This window comes from Manis javanica, chromosome 15 (assembly GCF_040802235.1).
Source record: "Manis javanica isolate MJ-LG chromosome 15, MJ_LKY, whole genome shotgun sequence".
In the NCBI taxonomy this organism is placed as follows: domain Eukaryota; kingdom Metazoa; phylum Chordata; class Mammalia; order Pholidota; family Manidae; genus Manis; species Manis javanica.
Genome location: NC_133170.1, coordinates 50,347,720 through 50,365,440, shown reverse-complemented (window position 1 = coordinate 50,365,440; position 17,721 = coordinate 50,347,720). Strand labels below are relative to the sequence as shown.

The 17,721-nt window shown below is 39.0% G+C and overlaps 1 protein-coding gene across 8 annotated transcripts in view; it reads left to right on the top strand.

Moving 5' to 3' along the window:
• Positions 1–17,721, top strand: part of NEK10 (NIMA related kinase 10) — a 210,851-nt gene that overhangs the window by 146,422 nt on the left and 46,708 nt on the right. For 5 of the 8 annotated variants that reach the window (XM_073223982.1, XM_073223981.1, XM_073223985.1 and 2 more), the window contains 3 exons: positions 864–918; positions 14,330–14,367; positions 14,467–14,607. In XM_073223982.1, the coding sequence (XP_073080083.1) occupies positions 864–918; positions 14,330–14,367; positions 14,467–14,607 (234 nt within the window). The remainder of the gene's footprint in view (positions 1–863; positions 919–14,329; positions 14,368–14,466; positions 14,608–17,721) is intronic. The other 3 variants (XM_073223984.1, XM_073223983.1, XM_073223987.1) reach the window with 1 other exon arrangement.

Sequence of the window (17,721 nt, the reverse complement as noted above, 5' to 3'; positions counted from 1 at the left end):
TAGATAAAATTTAAAGATTATAAGGAAAGATAAGATTCAATTCACTGAACAAATCTGAAACTGAAAGGTAAAAGTTAAAATAGGAAATGGAGAGTGTTGAGGAAATATTAAAACAGAGAGATAGAAACACTATGAAACAAATTAAGTGTAAATAATTCCCTTTCACCAATGACTATACTATGAAAATCTTACAAAAGAACATTTCAAATAGCATCTCTAAAGATCAAAGTAGAATCCTATGGATTTATGTTCATATTCGTTCCTTCCACATTTAACTGGTCCATCGAAATGGTGACTGAATGTTCCCGATTTTCTGAAGCAATCTTAATTTCCACCATTGTTTTCCCTGTAAATTCCTGCCTGCTAGACAAACTATGCCTTGATTTGCTATTGGGAAAACACAAATATTATACAGTAAAAAGTATTCACGTCTATAAATGTATGTAGCATATTCTAGATGCAGTTCATTACTGTTTTGAGATGAATTCAGTGTTACATATCCTGGATGACGATGGTGGGAAGGGCCAGTGGGGGAGGAGAAATTGGACTTAGTAACATGTAGCTGCCTTGGCTGAACTTTAAGAATATTAGGGCATAGTTATTTTATTGTACATAATTAGCTGTTAAAAAAGGAGTTGGTTTAGCACCTTTCTTTGGAAAAGGGACTTTCACCAAGCCTATCAAGTGAACAGTAATTTGCAGCCTTATATTTTAGCTGACACTTTCATAAATGAAGGCAGTCTTTACAGTATGTAAAATTGCTCAGAAAATAGAATGCAGCATTGTTTTTTCAAAATAAATAAATACATAAATAAAAGATTTGCATAGGGAAAATGTAAAGTTATTTTTATTTTATGTTTCAGGCATTTTAAAGAGAAGTTTTAGTGCATCAGGAGGAGAAAGACAATCCCAAATGAGGTATGTACACACTGAGCTCCTAGAGATGTTTTTAGATTCTGCAGAGCTGAGTTTATTGGTGGCTACATTGAACCTGATAGCCAGGAGTCACCATGGGCTGTTAGAGCCCACCCTCCCAATACGGATGAGAGGTTACTTCACAGCATACCGGAAAGGGTATTAAGCTTGCACCTGGGTTTGGATGTAGCTTTATGATCTTCAGCCCATCAATTAGCCTCTCTGAGCTCAAGGGCAGACCAGGGAGGTAGGGCAGCCATGCTCCAGGATGTCGTCCAGAGCCCTGGATCCTTATATCTTATTTTTCCATAACCCCGGGATATAGGTCTCATCCTCATGGCAAATGTGACAAGTGTGGGCCACATCACATGTCCATTATGGCTAGCAGGACACGGGAAGGAGATGTGGAGACACACCCCTTCCTTTTAGGGACATGACCCAGATGTGCTTGTCCCTTCTGCTCACACATCATCAACCAGAACTTAATCACATGACCCCATCTGGCTGTACAGAAGGGTAAACATGTTTGGGGGATTCTGTCTTAAAAGGAAAAAGAAATTGTTATTTTGAGACAACTAGCAATATCTGTAACAGCTCTTGGGCTAAAGACTAAAATGAAACTGCTAGGTTTGGCCGACTGAAGTCCCTGGTGACCTTCCTAAGCGCCATCTCAGTGGCGTTAGGTGAGGTGGGTGGGAGCGGAAGCCTGACTCTGGGCTGGAGGAGTCACAGAAGCAGAGATGGGGAGAAACTGAAGAAAGTGAGGAGTGAGCAGGGCCATGGGCTGCTGGAGATGTTGCTGGAGAAGGGCTTTCTAGAAGCAGGTGACTGCAGGGTGACCGGGAAAGAGGAGAGACAGCCAGTGGAGACAGGAGAGGGGCCGGGAATTGTGGCACACAGTCAGAGTATCTTGGAGCCCAGAGAGTGGGCCTGGGAAAGACGGAGCCTCAGCCTTTTTCTGGGTCTGAAGCATGGGAGGTGAAGGTAAAATTAAACTAGAAAGCAAAAAAGAAGGATATTCAGGAAGCTTATACTTGGTGGTTTCTGTTTATTAGACGATGTTCAATTTCATGCTGAGAGAATGGCCTAGATTTGAGGAGCTGACCTGGAAGGACCAGCAGGAGATGGGCAGGGGCTGCCCCGCTCCGAGGCAGGGCTGGGTCCGCACCTCAGTGTCTGGACAATGGCACAGCTGGCTCCAGAGCTGGGGGTGATCCTGGCCGGGGCAGTGTCTGCATTCATGTGACAAAAGGCTAAGGCTGTGGTTGCTTCATCAGTCAGGCTTTTTGGATGCAAGCCAAAGAGGGAGATTCATTAGGAGGCTTCGGGGAGTCACCTAATTAGGAACCCAGGGAATCAAATGTAAGAAGGGAAGGGAGCCAGGTCAGCTCTGAGAGCTGTGGAGAAGGCACTCCTGGCAGACTCAGGGAGGCACGGGAGCTGGGGAGAATGAGCCCCGGGCTTGTTTTTCCCACCTTTCTGTCACCTGTCTCAGGACTCAGGGTCCTGCAAGAGAGGTGGATTGGCCCGGCTTGGGTCAGGACCCTATTTCCTGCTCTGCAGAGAGCTGAGCTCCTTGACCCACAGCCCCTTCAGGTCTGTCAGGGGGTCCTTGCTGCAGGGAGCAGCCTCAGTGCAGCTACTCCTGGGTTGGAGGGTGCTGGGAGGACACACTTGAGAATGAAGAAACTGCTAGCAAAATCCTGAGGGCTCCAGCCAGGTGGCAGAGGAAGGCTCATGTAGAAAACCATTTTTTGTCTAGTCAAAGATACAATATCACTGACAACTTTATCTTTCTCAAGGAAGGGTCAGGAAGGGTCAGGGTGGAGCCTTTTAATTTCCTAACTCGTTTCCAGTGTTAGTAACAAAAACCCAAGCAAAACCTGTCAGAGTGTGTAATCTCCCCCAAGAGATCCCTGAGGGGAGCCTGGAGACCTCATGAGGCTCCCCAGCGGGTCAGGTGCAGAGGAGCCAGGCTTGGAGGGAGAGGAGGAGCAGGGAGAGGAGAAACAGACCAAACCCTTAGGGGAACTGGAATGGGTGATCACGGGGACTTGGGACCTGAGTTAGAAGGTCCCCACGGGTCTCCAGGCTGGCAGGTCCCTCTCACTTCCCACCTCCTGACTTCTCACCGCTAACCAACCAGCCCTGCTCCCACTCTGCACAGACAAGGAGGCCCACACACAAGAGCCTGGAACCATGGGAGGCCTTGCTCCCTTGGCCCCGCAAGTGAGGGGACAGGGCGGGCGGTGCTGCCGGGCCGAGGAGCTGGGCTCTTAGCGCACGGTACCACGGAGTGGGTTTGTCCTCACCTCTGGCTTCAGAGCTTCTACCTTAACCACATCATGAGTTCAGTAGACTTCTGTGAGTTGACCTGAATCTGTCTAACTGCCTAGAACATTATCTGCATAGGGAATTGTTCCCCGTGCTCTCCCCCGAAATAATAACAAGTGCACTCTGGAATCTAGCTACTCCCTTTTAAGGTTTGTGTTTATTTATATTTTTAAGAACATCATCAAAAGGTTTTTTTTCTATTATTGGATATTTTCTTCAGCAGCATAAAATGCTTAAAAGTATACAAGAGATGTAAAACAATTATTTTAGTACAAAAATAAATTATGACGTATGGATGTACACCCCAATTAAGAGAATTTTGTATTAAAATGGAAATTTCCAATCACATGAATTTAAGGCTCACAGCATTGCCAAGTAATTCCAATCTATTTTTTCTGAAAGGATTCATGGAAAATTATCTCATTTGCAAGAATGCAGTTGAAGTCCAACCCTTCACAAACAAAAGAAACATATGTACTACATGTTTTAGAGCTTGAAATGGTTTTTAAAAGCTAGTCATTATCTAAACATTTTATAGCAAATTGAGTAAACTAGAATCAACAGAAAAAGGATGTTCAATCTGAAGCTCACTGAAACAGGCCTGTTAGAGAGGGGGCGTCACTTGGGGGTCAATGACCAGATCACCAGGTGGGAAACAGAAAATGGCCCAAATGCTGAGGTTGATGCATTAGAAGGTGAATAGGTAAATAGGACCTGAGCTAAAATAACATTTGCAAAGTTGTGCCAGGCATGTGGTACAGTGCGACAAGCCATCAGGGAACACAGGTTGGTTTAAGACAAGTGCCTTCCTTCAAGTGCAACAGGGAGACAAGGGCAAACTTGAGAAGAAAATAAATGGTAAATGATAGCCTGTGATTCATGCCAAATAAGAGAAGAGAAAACTAGTAACTTTTGACTTCCTTCCAGGTATTCCCCTGGGCTTCTCTGAATTAAAAGGAGAAAACCCTGAGATGTATTTATAATACTTTAAAATTATAATTTTTGGCATTAAAAAAGGCCAAAGTTTTCTGCAATCTAATCTGTTTAGGATTTTCCTGGGTTTCTTAGTTTTTTTTTTTTTAGGGTATTATGGATATACACTCTTATGAAGGTTTCATATGAAAAACAATGTGGTAACTAGATTCACTAATATTATTGTGTCCCCCCCCATACCCCATTGCAGTCACTACCCATCAGTGTAGTAAGATGCCACAGAGTCATTATCTGCCTTCTCTGTGCTACACTGTCTTCCCCATGATCCCCCCACACCATGTGTGCCAATCATAATACCCCTCAATCCCCTTCTCCCTCCCTCTCCATCCACCCTCCCCCACCCTTCCCCTTTGATAACCTCTGGTACCTTCTTGGAGTCTGTGAGTCTGTTACTGTTTTGTTCCTTCAGTTTTGCTTCGTTGTTACACTCCACAAATGAGGGAAATCATTTGGTATTTGTCTTTCTCCGCCTGGCTTATTTCGCTGAGCATAATATCCTCCAGCAACATCCATGTTGTTGCAAATGGTAGGATTTGTTTCTTTCTTATGGCTGAATAATATTCCATTGTGTATATGTACCACATCTTCTTTATCCATTCATCTACTGATGGACACTTAGTTTGCCTCCATATCCTGGCTATTGTAAATAGTGCTGCAATAAACATAGGGGTGCATGTCTATTTAAACCTGAGAAATTATATTCTTTGGGTAAATTCCTAGAAGTGGAATTCCTGGGTCAAAATGGTGTTTCTATTTTTAGTTTTTTGAGGAACCTCCATATTGCTTTCCACAATGGCTGAACTAGCTTACATTCCCATGAGCAGCATAGGAGGGTTTCCTTTTCTCCCCAACATTTGTTGTTCTTATTCTTTTCTATGTTGGTTATCCTAACTGGAGTGAGGTGATATCTCATTGTGGTTTTGATTTGCATTTCCCTGACAATTAGTGATGTGGAGCATCTTTTCATGTGCTTGTTGGCCATCTGAATTTCTTCTGTGGAGAACTGTCTGTTCATTTCCTCTGCCCATGTTTTAATTGGGTTATTTGCTTTTTGGATGGGGAGGCTTGTGAGTTCTTTATATATTTTGGATGTTAACCCCTTGTTGGATATGTCATTTACAAATATATTCTCCCATACTGTAGGATGCCTTTTTGTTCTGCTGATGGTGTCCTTTGCTGTACAGAGTTTCTTAGTTTGATGTAGTCCAATGTGTTTGTTTTTGCTTTTGTTTCTCTTGCTTGAGGAGATGCATTCAGAAAAAAATTGCTCATGTTAATATTCAGGAGATTTTTGCATATGTTGTCTTCTAAGAGTTTCATGGTATCATGACTTACATTCAGGTCTTTGAGTTTACTTTTGTGTATGGGGATAGACAATGATCCAGTTTCATTCTCTTGCATGTAGCTGTCGGGTTTTGCCAACACCAGTTGTTGAAGAGGCTGTCATTTCCCCATTGTATGTCCATGACACCTTTACTGTATATTAATTGACCATATATGTTTCGGTTTATATCTGGGCTCTCTTGTCTGTTCCATTGGTCTATGGATCTGTTCTTGTGCCAGTGCCAAATTGTCTTGATTACTGTGGCTTTGTAGTAGAGCTTGAAGTTGGGGAGCATAATCTCCCCAGCTTCATTCTTCCTTCTCAGGATTGCTTTGGCTATTCGGGGTCTTTTGTTGTTCCATATGAGTTTTAGAACTATTTGCTCTAGTTCGTTGAAGAATGCTGTTAGTATTTTGATAGGAATGGCATTGAATCTATAGATTTCTTTAGGTATGATGGCCGTTTTGACAATATTAATTCTTCCGATCCATGAGTATGGGATGTATTTCCATTTAGTGGTATCTTCTTTAATTTCTCTTAAGAGTGTCTTGTAGTTTTCAGAGTATTAGTCTTTCACTTCCTTGGTTAGGTTTATACCTAGGTATTTTATTCATTTTGATACAATTATGAATGGAATTGTTTTACTGATTTCTCTTTCTACTAGTTCATCATTAGTGTGTAGGAATGCAACAGATTTCTATGTATTAATTTTGTATCCTGCAACTTTGTTGAATTCAGATATTAGATCTAGTAGTTTTAGGGTGGATGTTTTTGGTTTTTTTACGTACAATATCATGTCCTCTGCAAACAGGGACAGTTTAATTTCTTCCTTACCAATCTGGATTCCATTTATTTATTTATGTTATCTGATTACTGTGGCTAAGACCTCCAGAACAATGTTGAATAAAAGTGAAGAGAGTGGGCATCTTTGTCTTGGTCCCAATCTTAAAGGAAAGGCTTTCAGCTTCTCACTGTTAAGTATGATGTTGTCTGTGGGTTTGTCATATATGACCTTTATTACGTTGAAGTACTTGCCCTCTATACCCATTTTGTTGAGAGTTTTTATCATGAATGGATGTTGAATTTTGTCGACTGTTTTTTTCAGCATGAATGCAGATGATCATGTGGTTTTTGTTCTTCTTTTTGTTGATGTGGTAGATGATGCTGATGGATTTTTGAATGTTGTACCATCCTTGTATCCTTGGAATAAATCCTACTTGATCATGATGGATGATCTTTTTGATGTATTTTTGAATTTGGTTTGCTAATACTTTGTTGAGTATTTTTGCATCTATGTTCATCAGGAATATTGGTCTGTAATTTTCTTTTTTTGTGGTGTCTTTGCCTGATTTTGGTATTAGGGTGATGCTGGCCTCATAGAATGAGTTTGGAAGTATTCCCTCCACTTCTACTTTTTGGAAAACTTTAAGGAGAATGAGTTTTAGGTCTTCATAAAACATTTGATAAAATCCAGCAGTGAAGCTATATGGTCCAGTGTTTTATTCTTAGGTAGTTTTTTGATTACCAATTCAATTTCATTGCTGGTAATTGGTCTCTTCAAATTTTCTGTGTTTTTCTGGGTCAGCGTTGGAAGGTTGTATTTTTCTAGAAATTTGTCCATTTTTCATAGTATTCTTTGTATTTCTGTGGTGTCTGTAGTCATCTTCCCTTTCTCATTTTTGATTCTGTTTATGTGTGTAGAATGTCTTTTTTTTCTTCATAAGTCTGGCTAAGGGTTTATCTACTTTGTTTATTTTTTTGAAGAACTAGCTCCTGCTGTCATTGATTCTTTCTACTGTTTTATTCTTCTCAATTTTATTAATTTCTTCTCTAATCTTTATTATGTCCCTCCTTCTACTGACTTTGGGCCCCATTTGCTTTTTTTGTGTGGAGACTTCTGTAGATGTTTGTTAGGTCCATCTGTTCTTATGTACTGTTCAGTGCCTCTGTGTCCTTACTTATTTTCTGTCTGGTTGATCTGTCCTTTGGAGTGAGTGGAGTCTTGACGTCTCCTAGAATGAATGCATTGCATTCCATTTCCCCTTTTAATTCTGTTAGTATTAGGTTTACATATGTAGGTGCTCTTGTGTTGGGTGCATAGAAGATATTTATAATGGTTATATCCTCTTGTTGGATTGATCCCTTTATCATTATGTAATGTCCTTCTTTGTCTCTTGTGACTTTCTTTGTTTTGAAGACTATTTTGTCTGATACAAGTACTGCACCTCCTGCTTTTTTCTTCCTATTAGTTCCATGAAATATCTTTTTCCATCCCTTCACTTTTAGTCTGTGCATGCCTTTGGGTTTAAAGTGAGTTTCTTGTAGGCAGCATATAGTTGGGTTTTTTTTATCACTTCAGTGACTCTATATCTTTTGATTAGTTCATTCAGACCATTTACATTCAGGGTGATTATTGATAGGTATGTACTTATTGCCAGTGCAGGCTTTAGATTCATTATTACCAAAGGTTCAAGGTTAACTTCCTTACTATCTAAGAGTCTAACTTAACTCACTTAGTATGCTAATCCAAACACAATCTCAAGGTTCTTTTTTTTGTCCCCTCCTTTTCTTCCTCCTCCATTCTTTATGTATTAGGTATCATATTCTGTACTCTTTGTCTATTGCTTTTTATTACCTTGGTGACAGCTATTAAACCTCAGGAACACTTCCATCTGTAGCAGTCCTTCCAAAATAGACTGTAGAGATGGTTTGTTGTTCTCTCAGCTTTTGCCTATCTGAAATTTGTCTATCCCTCCTTCAAACTTAAATGGTAATCTTGCTGGATATAGTAATCTTGGTTCCAGGCCCTTCTGCTTCATGGCATTAAATACATCATGCTACTCTCTTCTGGCCTGTAAGGTTTCTGCTGAGAAGTCTGATGATAGCCTGATGGGCTTTCCTTTGTATGTGATCTTATTTCTCTCTCTCTGGCTGCTTTTAATAGTCTGTCCTTATCCTTGATTTTTGCCATTTTAATTCCTATATGTCTTGGTGTTGTCTTCCTTGGGTCCCTTGTGTTGGGAGATCTGTGCACCTCCATGGCCTGAGAGACTATCTCCTTCCCCAGATTGGGGAAGTTTTCAGCAACTACTTCCTCTAAGATACTTTCTATCCCTTTTTTCTCTCTCTTCTTCTTCTAGTATCCTTATTATATGAACATTGTTCTGTTTGGATTGGTCACACAGTTCTCTCAGTATTCTTTCATTCCTAGAGATGCTTTATTCTCTCTGTGCCTCAGCTTCTTTGTAGTCCTCTTCTCTAGTTTCTATTTCATTAATTGTCTCCTCTACCATATCTAATCTACTTTTGAAACCCCCCATTTGTTCCTCAATGATCATATCTCCATCCTAAATTCATTCCTGAGTTCTTGAATTGTTTTCTTTACCTCCAGGATCATGTTTATGATTTTTATTTTGAAATCTCTTTCAGAAAGATTGATTAGTTCAGTCTAACTCGATCCTTTTTCTGGTTCTTGAGATTTTGCTTTGAACCAGATTCCTTTGATGTTTCATATCTGTGTGTGGTGCCGTCTAGTGCCCAGAAGCTCTACTCTCTGGAGCTGCTCAGTCCCTGGAGCAATGTTGGGGATTACAAGGGAGAGGTGCTGGTGCCTGGGAGGAAAGAGCTGTTTTCTGCTTTCCGGATGCTATGCCTGTCTCCACTGCCAGAACCAGTGGGCCGAACACACAGGTGTAAGCCTCTATGCTTTGTGTTTGTAGCTGCTGAAGGCACAGCTTTCCTCTGGCTGGCCTGATGTCTGGGCAGGGTTTGCCGGTTTGTAAGCCAGGTCCAGGATGGCTGGGAGGAAGGCACTGCAGGCTGTGTATCATGGTGGGGGGCCTTGGAGCTATGTAGCCAGCCAGGGTGTTGGAGCACCTGAAGATCATAAAAGTTCACAACCGTGTTCCTTGAAATCTCTTCTTTTCCCCAGGTGTATGCAGTCTGGCACAGCCTTCTTTCCTGTTGCTCTTTCAGGATTAGTTGTATTAATTATATTTTAGTATTATATGTGGTTTAAGGAGGAGGTCTCTGTCTCACCTCTCATTCTGACATCTTTAATCTCCAGTTTCTTGGTTTTCTAATGTGAAGTGTGAATCCATTCTGCAAAATATTTAGAACCTAAATGAGAAGTTAAAATCTAAAAAAAGACAGCCAAGCTAGGAAATAGTAGAAAAGTAAATTGAAAATCAAGGCTGTAGAGATTTTTGGCAATTATGTGTCATATATGAAATGATAGAACACTTACAGTGAGACCCTGGGCAGCTCTCCTTCCTTGTAGACCCAAAACTGACTCTTAAAATAAAGGAGTTGTTCTCACAGAGAGAAAGCCACAGTGAAGTACATACTTGACCTGAGCACAGCTTCCAGGGTTTAGAATTCAAACTTGGACCCTGATAAACAGTGCAGAGACGGCTTAAGCATGAATTTTAAACTTCTGTCACTGAGGCATCAGGAGCCATATATAAGCCAATTGTTTGCTACTTTAATCATTTTCACGATCTAAATGATCTAAAATCTCCTGCCTCTATTACCCCCTGCTAGGAAAGAATTACAAACGGGCTTCACTTTTTACCAGTTTCTATCGAGGTTTAAAACTGATAGTTCTAATCTAATGAGTCATAATATTTTATTTCACTTGGAACTAGATTATCTTGGATAGTGGAATTTAATAATGCACACCAGGGCCTCAGTCTCTTTATTGCATGTACTCAAGTCCTAGTAAGCTTTGCTCATTGGACTATGAGTTTCTTTAGAACATTTGTTCACTCATTCAATTAATTTTTATTATTGTGTGCTGATATATACCAGACTATGCCTGGTCCATCTTTACATTCCCCAGGACACACAGTATTGATGTAGGTGCCAGCCCACAGGTACTTGTTAATTAATAGATGAATGACTGTTATCCTCGCATAAATTCTATCTCACTGTAATAGGACTAAAAATCTCACCTACAGGCTTGAGTCTACAGCCTTTGCTATAGTCACAGCTTAAGGCTCAGTTTGTTTTTTTAAGATTCTGTTGCCCAGGCAACAAGATTTCTCCATGCCTGCTTGCATCCTGTTGCCAAGGCAACAGAAGATAGTTGCCAGGCTGGTTTGAGACATGGTATATTTGCAATATAAGAGATGCCTGTGTTCACAACTTCTTTGATTAATCAGGGTATGCATAATCATATTCAAGGATGTGTGTGCCTGACTCTGAATTTTGCATATAAAGATGATTGTGGATGTTTGTGACTACCCAGCATTTTTGATGTGACCAGAAAGACCCTTGTGTAGCCCCCAGACCTATGGGTTTTGCCTCCTTTTTAGCAGGAGTCTTGCTTATTTTGCCTTGTTGGTATTCTCTTTGCTGATCCCTTTTCCATTATCCATATCTAGTTTTGCCTAAACTGAATAAATACTGCTTGATCACTACTTGCCAGAATCAACCTAGTCTGTCTGCCAAGTCACAAGCAGTCTTACAGAAACAGTTTCTTGTCTGTAACCCACTTTGTTCCTTTGATGTGACAGTTCTAAACTTCCATGGCTTATTGCTCATTTGTTTCTACTGTGACTGGAGTAGGAGATGAGAGCCGCAGGAACATTATGCCCTTTCCTGTGGTGCTACCAACTCCATTTACATTCTAGGTAGATGAAAAGCCCTTATTGAGCAGGAGCACTCAACCCTCCATAATGTTGCCTTTTCATCCAGGACATATTTAGGAATACCACTACCTGAAAAGAACTTTGAAGCAGTAAAAATTGGGTATCTCAGACAGTGTGGTTCCAGAGCCTTAGCAGGTGTTATCTTACTATTGTAAGCTAAGCCTCTCATTTCGTAAGGCTAAATATTTCTTCCTTTTATCAACATTGAATAACATTAACTGCTTTTCACAGTTGAATTAAATTATGTCATGCACTTCCAGTGCAAGTGAAAGTATTTCCTTGGTTCAGAGACTTATATTTAAAAGAACTTTACAAGAAATAAAACTGTGCTATCTTCTTCATGGCCAGGATTCTTCTGACAAAATAATTTTCCCATTTCAAGTTACCCCACACTTGAATTAATTCAGTGAAAAGCTGATTTAAAAATTATGAAGCTCATACCTTCCATCTTCACCTTACCAGTTAGTAGTTGGAGGTGGAAGTTGTAGGCTAACACTCATATTCAGTGCTTCACTCTCAGTTTTGGTTTATAAATTCTGGATGAATCCACCCCAGATCTGAAGAGAGTCAGAAGACACGACCTTTCAGAATCCTTTGAAGCCTTCTGTTTCTCTGAAATTGTTCCATCAGCTTGAACTTCTGTCAGTCAATGCCCATTTCAAAACTTTCAGAGGACACAAGCTTCATTCTGTGAAGGCTTTTCACCAGAAACATATCTGGAATGTTCTCTCTGTGTTAAGTGATTTCTGTCTATTTTCCATCTTGCACTATCAGGGGAAACCATGCTCTGCAGCCATATGTTCTATTGGACATACACACTCAATCTGGTTGAATCTGGAGGCAGACCTTCTCTCAGGCTCTCTGCACAATTTCAATCTCGTCCATCTGTGAGACCGATGATTGCATAGTCAGAAGTTGTCACTTCTGGTTACAATGAGTCCATTCTATGAGGAAATTTCAGATGACTGTGTTTACTTGTGATCCTTGATATAATTTCTGGAAAAATTAAGTTTTTCTGCTACACTTGTACAATTTTGTAAGTCCCAAGACTGCAGGAGCTGTTTCTTTTGGCCATCCTGTTTCTAATATCTAGCACAGTTTCTACACATAATGGATACATGAATCAATGTGTGATGGATATTTTTAAAAATGCCTCATGTTAACTAAAGAGGAATTTAGAGTTATATTAAGGGACAGCTCAGCATGTCAGGACGGTCTGTTCCACAGACACCACTAGCCTGTTTTTTAATATGTAAAAATGCTTGAAATTTTGGAATCTTTAGAACAACTGGAATAGTCATCTAGTTAACTCAATATGTGAGTGGTTATCAGCTATCTAGAGCACCCATAAACTTACAAATGTAAGATTCCCACGAGATACATTTTAATTCACTGTTTAAGACAGTGGGATCCATGCAGGACTGCAGAGTAGCATCCATGAGGCATAACGCATAGCCTCTGTCATAATGTCTGCAAGGACAATGACCAGCATCTCCTAAGGAAGGGTCTGGAATGCACTGGCAAAGATGGAGACCACTAGTCGAAATTGAAATGTAGCTAGTGGGACTAAAGAACTGAGTTTCTCATTTCACTTTAATATTAATTTAACTGCAAAACTGCATGTAAAATATCTCAGTGATTTTATGTTTAGTACATGTTGAAATCATACTATGTTGGATATATTTGATTAAGTAAAATATCTTATTAAATGCATTTCAATTTTTTCTTTCAACTTTTTAAAGTGTGGCTACCAAAAAATTTAAACTTATGTTTGTGGTTTGCATTATATTCATCTTGAACAAATGCTGGACTTGTTGAGAAGACTTAAGACACAGTGTCATTCAGTTGTGTTGCTGGGATACAGCGTGTGTGCAAGATGCTCTGTTCCACAGCTGAGGCCCGAGACACCCTGCTCATATTTGGGCACGACCGAGATTATGGCCCTCTTTGACCTTTCTAATGGCAAGGTCCATTCATTTTCTTTCTTTAAGTATGCCCCTCATCCCAGGACTAGGAAGAGTGTGTTAACAGTTCAAGGCTGGCAAGTTTCATGTACTGTTCAAGGCTCTGGAGACTTGGGCTGAGACTGGGATGGGAAAAATAATGGCATCAAGAGAGGGCTGGCTTGGTGGGGAATTAAGGGGAGAAAAAGGACAGGGAAGGAACTTGCTGTTGGATGTAGACATTTTGGAATCATTCTAGTACTTAAGTTGGGTGGTAGGTACATAAGCCAATTTTGTTAGGCTTCATAACTTTATGTGTTGCCATGCCAGGATATATAAAAAGTTCTGTGATTAAAATGAAAGGGTAAGAGAATTATCATCCAGGTTTATTTATATATTCCAATCCCTGTTTATTGCTTCTCAGCAAAATATCAATCATGTGCCTTAAATGCAATAATGTTCAGTATGGTTTTGATGGACTGCATTAAATTTAGTATGATCCTTACAACTTGTCAGGACTCAGATGTTTCTTATTTCATTCCAAAAAATTTATTAAGAAATTATCTCTAAATAACAGTGGGAATACAAGGTTGGAGGTTATACAAGGCTGTCCCTGGTGGGGTCCAAAGCCACCTCTCTGGGTGGGAAGTTCTGAGAGCAACATGACAATAATCAGGAAATCTAGAATTTTTTTTGGGCAGGGCAAACAATTGATGTTAATAACACTGGAAACTTAAGGCAAAACATAATCATCTTAAATGTAAAAATCATCTTACTTCCTAGGAAGAGTTATAATTCCCTTTTTAAGATAACAGAAACAAAGCATGAAAAAAATATTACTTGTAAAGTAATAAATATTTCAGTTTTAACACAAAATCATTCTTTTCATTTTATGCTTAAGAAGAAAATCATTCAAAGTACTAAGATTTAGGCTCTGAATCATTTGTAGAGCTTATAAACAATCATGTTGGGACAAAGTTCTTCCATTTGCCAGTAGAATGCCAGGTTTGAATACGTTGATTTCCCTCCTATTAAGTCTTGAGAGGGTCTTATGGGAAAATAACATTTATTTCTACAGTGTAAACCATGGCTGGGTGTAGGCTTTCAGTAAATGTTAGTGAAATCCAAGTTGAGTAAGTCCTTCTAATGACCCCTAATTCTGTTTTCAGGGACTTCACTGGTGGAATAGGATCAAGACCAAGAGCAGGTAATTTGGCGCTGGCAGCAACGAAACCCTATGCGCCCCCTGAAGTCCAGAGGATCGTATGTCACAGTTGCCTGTCTTTCCCCCTTTTTATTTCTTCAGCTTTGCCGCCTCTTGACCTGCTTCTGAGAGTGCCACCCCTCATGCTTCAGGCCCACGTTAAGGAGCTAGAGGCCGAGTTAGGGACAGGGTGGCAGTCCCATAGCGTTCCTGCTGTGATTCTTCACAATCTCAAAGAGCATGGTAGTACTTATTAGATGGGCTTGATGGCAAGCACACCATGGGTGGACACAGAATTATAGTTGGGCATGAAATGTCTGAATGATGCTGGGGAGGTAGTTTTCATCCAGACAGCAGGGAATTTTGTTTTGTTTGTCCACCGTTAACTCGTTTGGCAACTTAACCGTATCAAAGTGCTTTCTGTGTTCACTTATTTGATTGAAATATTGTAGGCTGTTTTCCTAAGATTTGCATTTTTGCTTTGGTGGGAATGTCAACCACTTGAACTATTGATGCTTAATGTGCATACCTACTAACAAAAACCAGTAACTGTTTTACATACATATTTCTGTGAGCTCTACACCTGTATGGTAGAAGAGAAGAAAGCCTTTTTTTCTATCCCCTTTATTCTGACACAGTTTTTTGGTGATTTTTTTTTTTGTATTTGATTAAAAGAACATTGCTATCACATTTTTCTCTAATAATTTAAAAATTATGGATTCTTAAAACATGAAAGTTTATAGTAATGGTTTGAGGAAAAACCAATGAGTGTGTTAATTAATGTTTCTAATTGCTATTAATGAGGACCCATGTGCACTGGTAATATTAAAATTGTTAGCTAAAACTGGAAAATTCAGGGAGGACATTTGGTGATTGTGCTTTTAACATATATATATGAACATTTGACTCTTGAGTATAAAATTGTTTTACCACTTCAGTTAATTAGGAATCATTGCTCGATGCTATATCTTTAGTTTGGCTTCCTTAACTCACATTCTTTTGTACAGTTAACACATGCAGTGAACATAGGTGATATAAACTGATTTACTGTAATATTAGCCCATGTCTCCACATTTATGCAATTTATTTTGTAAGAGTTATTGAAAGTTTGGGGCCATTTGCACCATCAGCGTAGATGCCAAAAAGATGGTTTTGTTGTAAAGATGTCTGTAGCGATCATGCTGACTGTGCTGCAGTCCTGCTGTTCTGGCGTAAGGTAAGTTCATGTCATGATCATGACACTCACATTATTGCTGTTGCCTGACTTTATAATAAATAACAATAGCAGAACACATGTTTAGAGAAGCAATTCATAGTTGTATTGTGATTCATAATAGGAATTCCTCTTCCTAATGGGCATGTTTTGCTCACCTGGCTTAAGACTTGATGTCATATCAGTGAAATGGATCTGATTTCTAGAGGTTTAAACAAACTACTTACATTATAGCACAGTGTACATATAATATATTCTGTTTCTTAAGCCTACAGCTTGTTATACCCTCCAGTTTAAAAAAAAATCTACTGATTCACATATTGTTAACTTAAAATGGAATATATCATAGCATTTTAAGTGTCAGTGAATGCTAAAGTTCACCCATAAAAGAGTGATTACTTTCTACTAATATTTTTGAGCACATTAATGCACACGGAAACATTTAGGTTGCTCCCAATGGGTCGGTCATTCTGCCTTCAAGTAAAAAAACAAAAATTAATTATTTTCCGTCTAAATGTGAAATTGTTTTCCTGCATGTTATAAAAGTTATGCTTTTAAAGCTGTTGTGGGTAAATCTGGGCTATTGTTTGCTTTGTCAAGTCACGAACAGCTAGTATCAGCTCCATCCACTTAGATCATCTGCAAATCATGCTCCATTCTAGTTGCCACCTTTGTATCTGTAGGGTAAGAAAATAAAAAGGTGCCTCGGCTCTACAACAGCAGGGAAGCAAGTTTGGCTAAGGTTTCATGAGACACTTTTGGTCCAGTCAGTTGTAAGTTGTGTCTTAAGTGTTTGTTATTCAGACTAGGCAAATCACGGAAATGTGTGAATGATTTATTTTAAAAATTAAGCAGATGATACTAAGGTATTTTCATTTACTTAACCTAAGATTTAGCTTTCTTGGATGAAAAGGAACATGCTGGAAATTATGTACTACCAACAGCTACAGCCCTGTATTGCCCAAATGTTCTGAAAAAAATTGTCAGGGAGGAAAGAATCTTGTCAAAATCTGGCTATGTCCCCAAGACTATATCTAGTACATAAACATCATTTTCCATATGCTATGGCAGAACAAAGGTGAAAACTATTATTTTAGACTATCAAGGGGCTATATTATAATGTGATCTTGTCATTCCTAACATGGGTATCTAAGCTCATACTTTGGTGATACACAGTATTCAATGCACCTCCAAACTCCTGTAGAACCACCATTTCAAGTTAACATGGAACCATTTCAAGTTAACACTATTAAACTCCCCTTGTTCTGTTTTTAATACTAACTAGCTTGTGTAAATAATGTATTTCATACATATTCTTCATTTTAAATAATAGACTGTAGTTCTTTGCCAACAGAAATGAAAATTTAGGACTTTCTATATTGCATGGATGAAAATACTAATCGACATGGAATCAATGGATGTATAAACGTTTTTAACATGTTAATTATTTCAACTCTATATCCATAACTTTAGTAGTCACTTGTAGAATACCACTTCACAAATTTTAGCCATATCTGAGTACCATCTGCACTATTTTCCTAATATATGTTCCTTTGACTCACTTTCTTAACTTAAATTTATTTAAAGGGGAGTTTATATTATTGCTATATATATGGAAAACCAGTATAAAAATCACTTGTCATAAGTAGACAGCAAATGTGAAGATAAATGCAATATAAGCAAGGCAACATTATTAAACTCTAAGTAGATATTGTTATCTGCTTATCCCATGGTCTGTTTTCTTTGTTATGAAAAGATGTTAGTTAATATTTGAGAAGTGATGATGACATACTCAGTCCACACTGAAACGTAATCCTTGATATAATCAGTAGAAAGAAAAGAAAACTGGAGAAGTTCATGCCCAGTCTAGTTATTAATAAAATTATGCTGTAGAAGTGCCTTATGCCTTGGGAAACTCAGTTCTTTAAAAATAATTGATTCTGTTATTTATAGAGTCAAATCAATCAAACAACTTTGAATGGGGGAAAAACAGCCTATGGTATGTTGTATATGAAAAAGAAACAGTTCTTTCCTTTTGCAGCAGGGGAAATGGTATATATTTATGAAAATTAAATCATACTAAAACATACTATGAGGAATGTATTCTTTGCCAAGTATGTAGAATACATTTTTTTTTTTTTTTT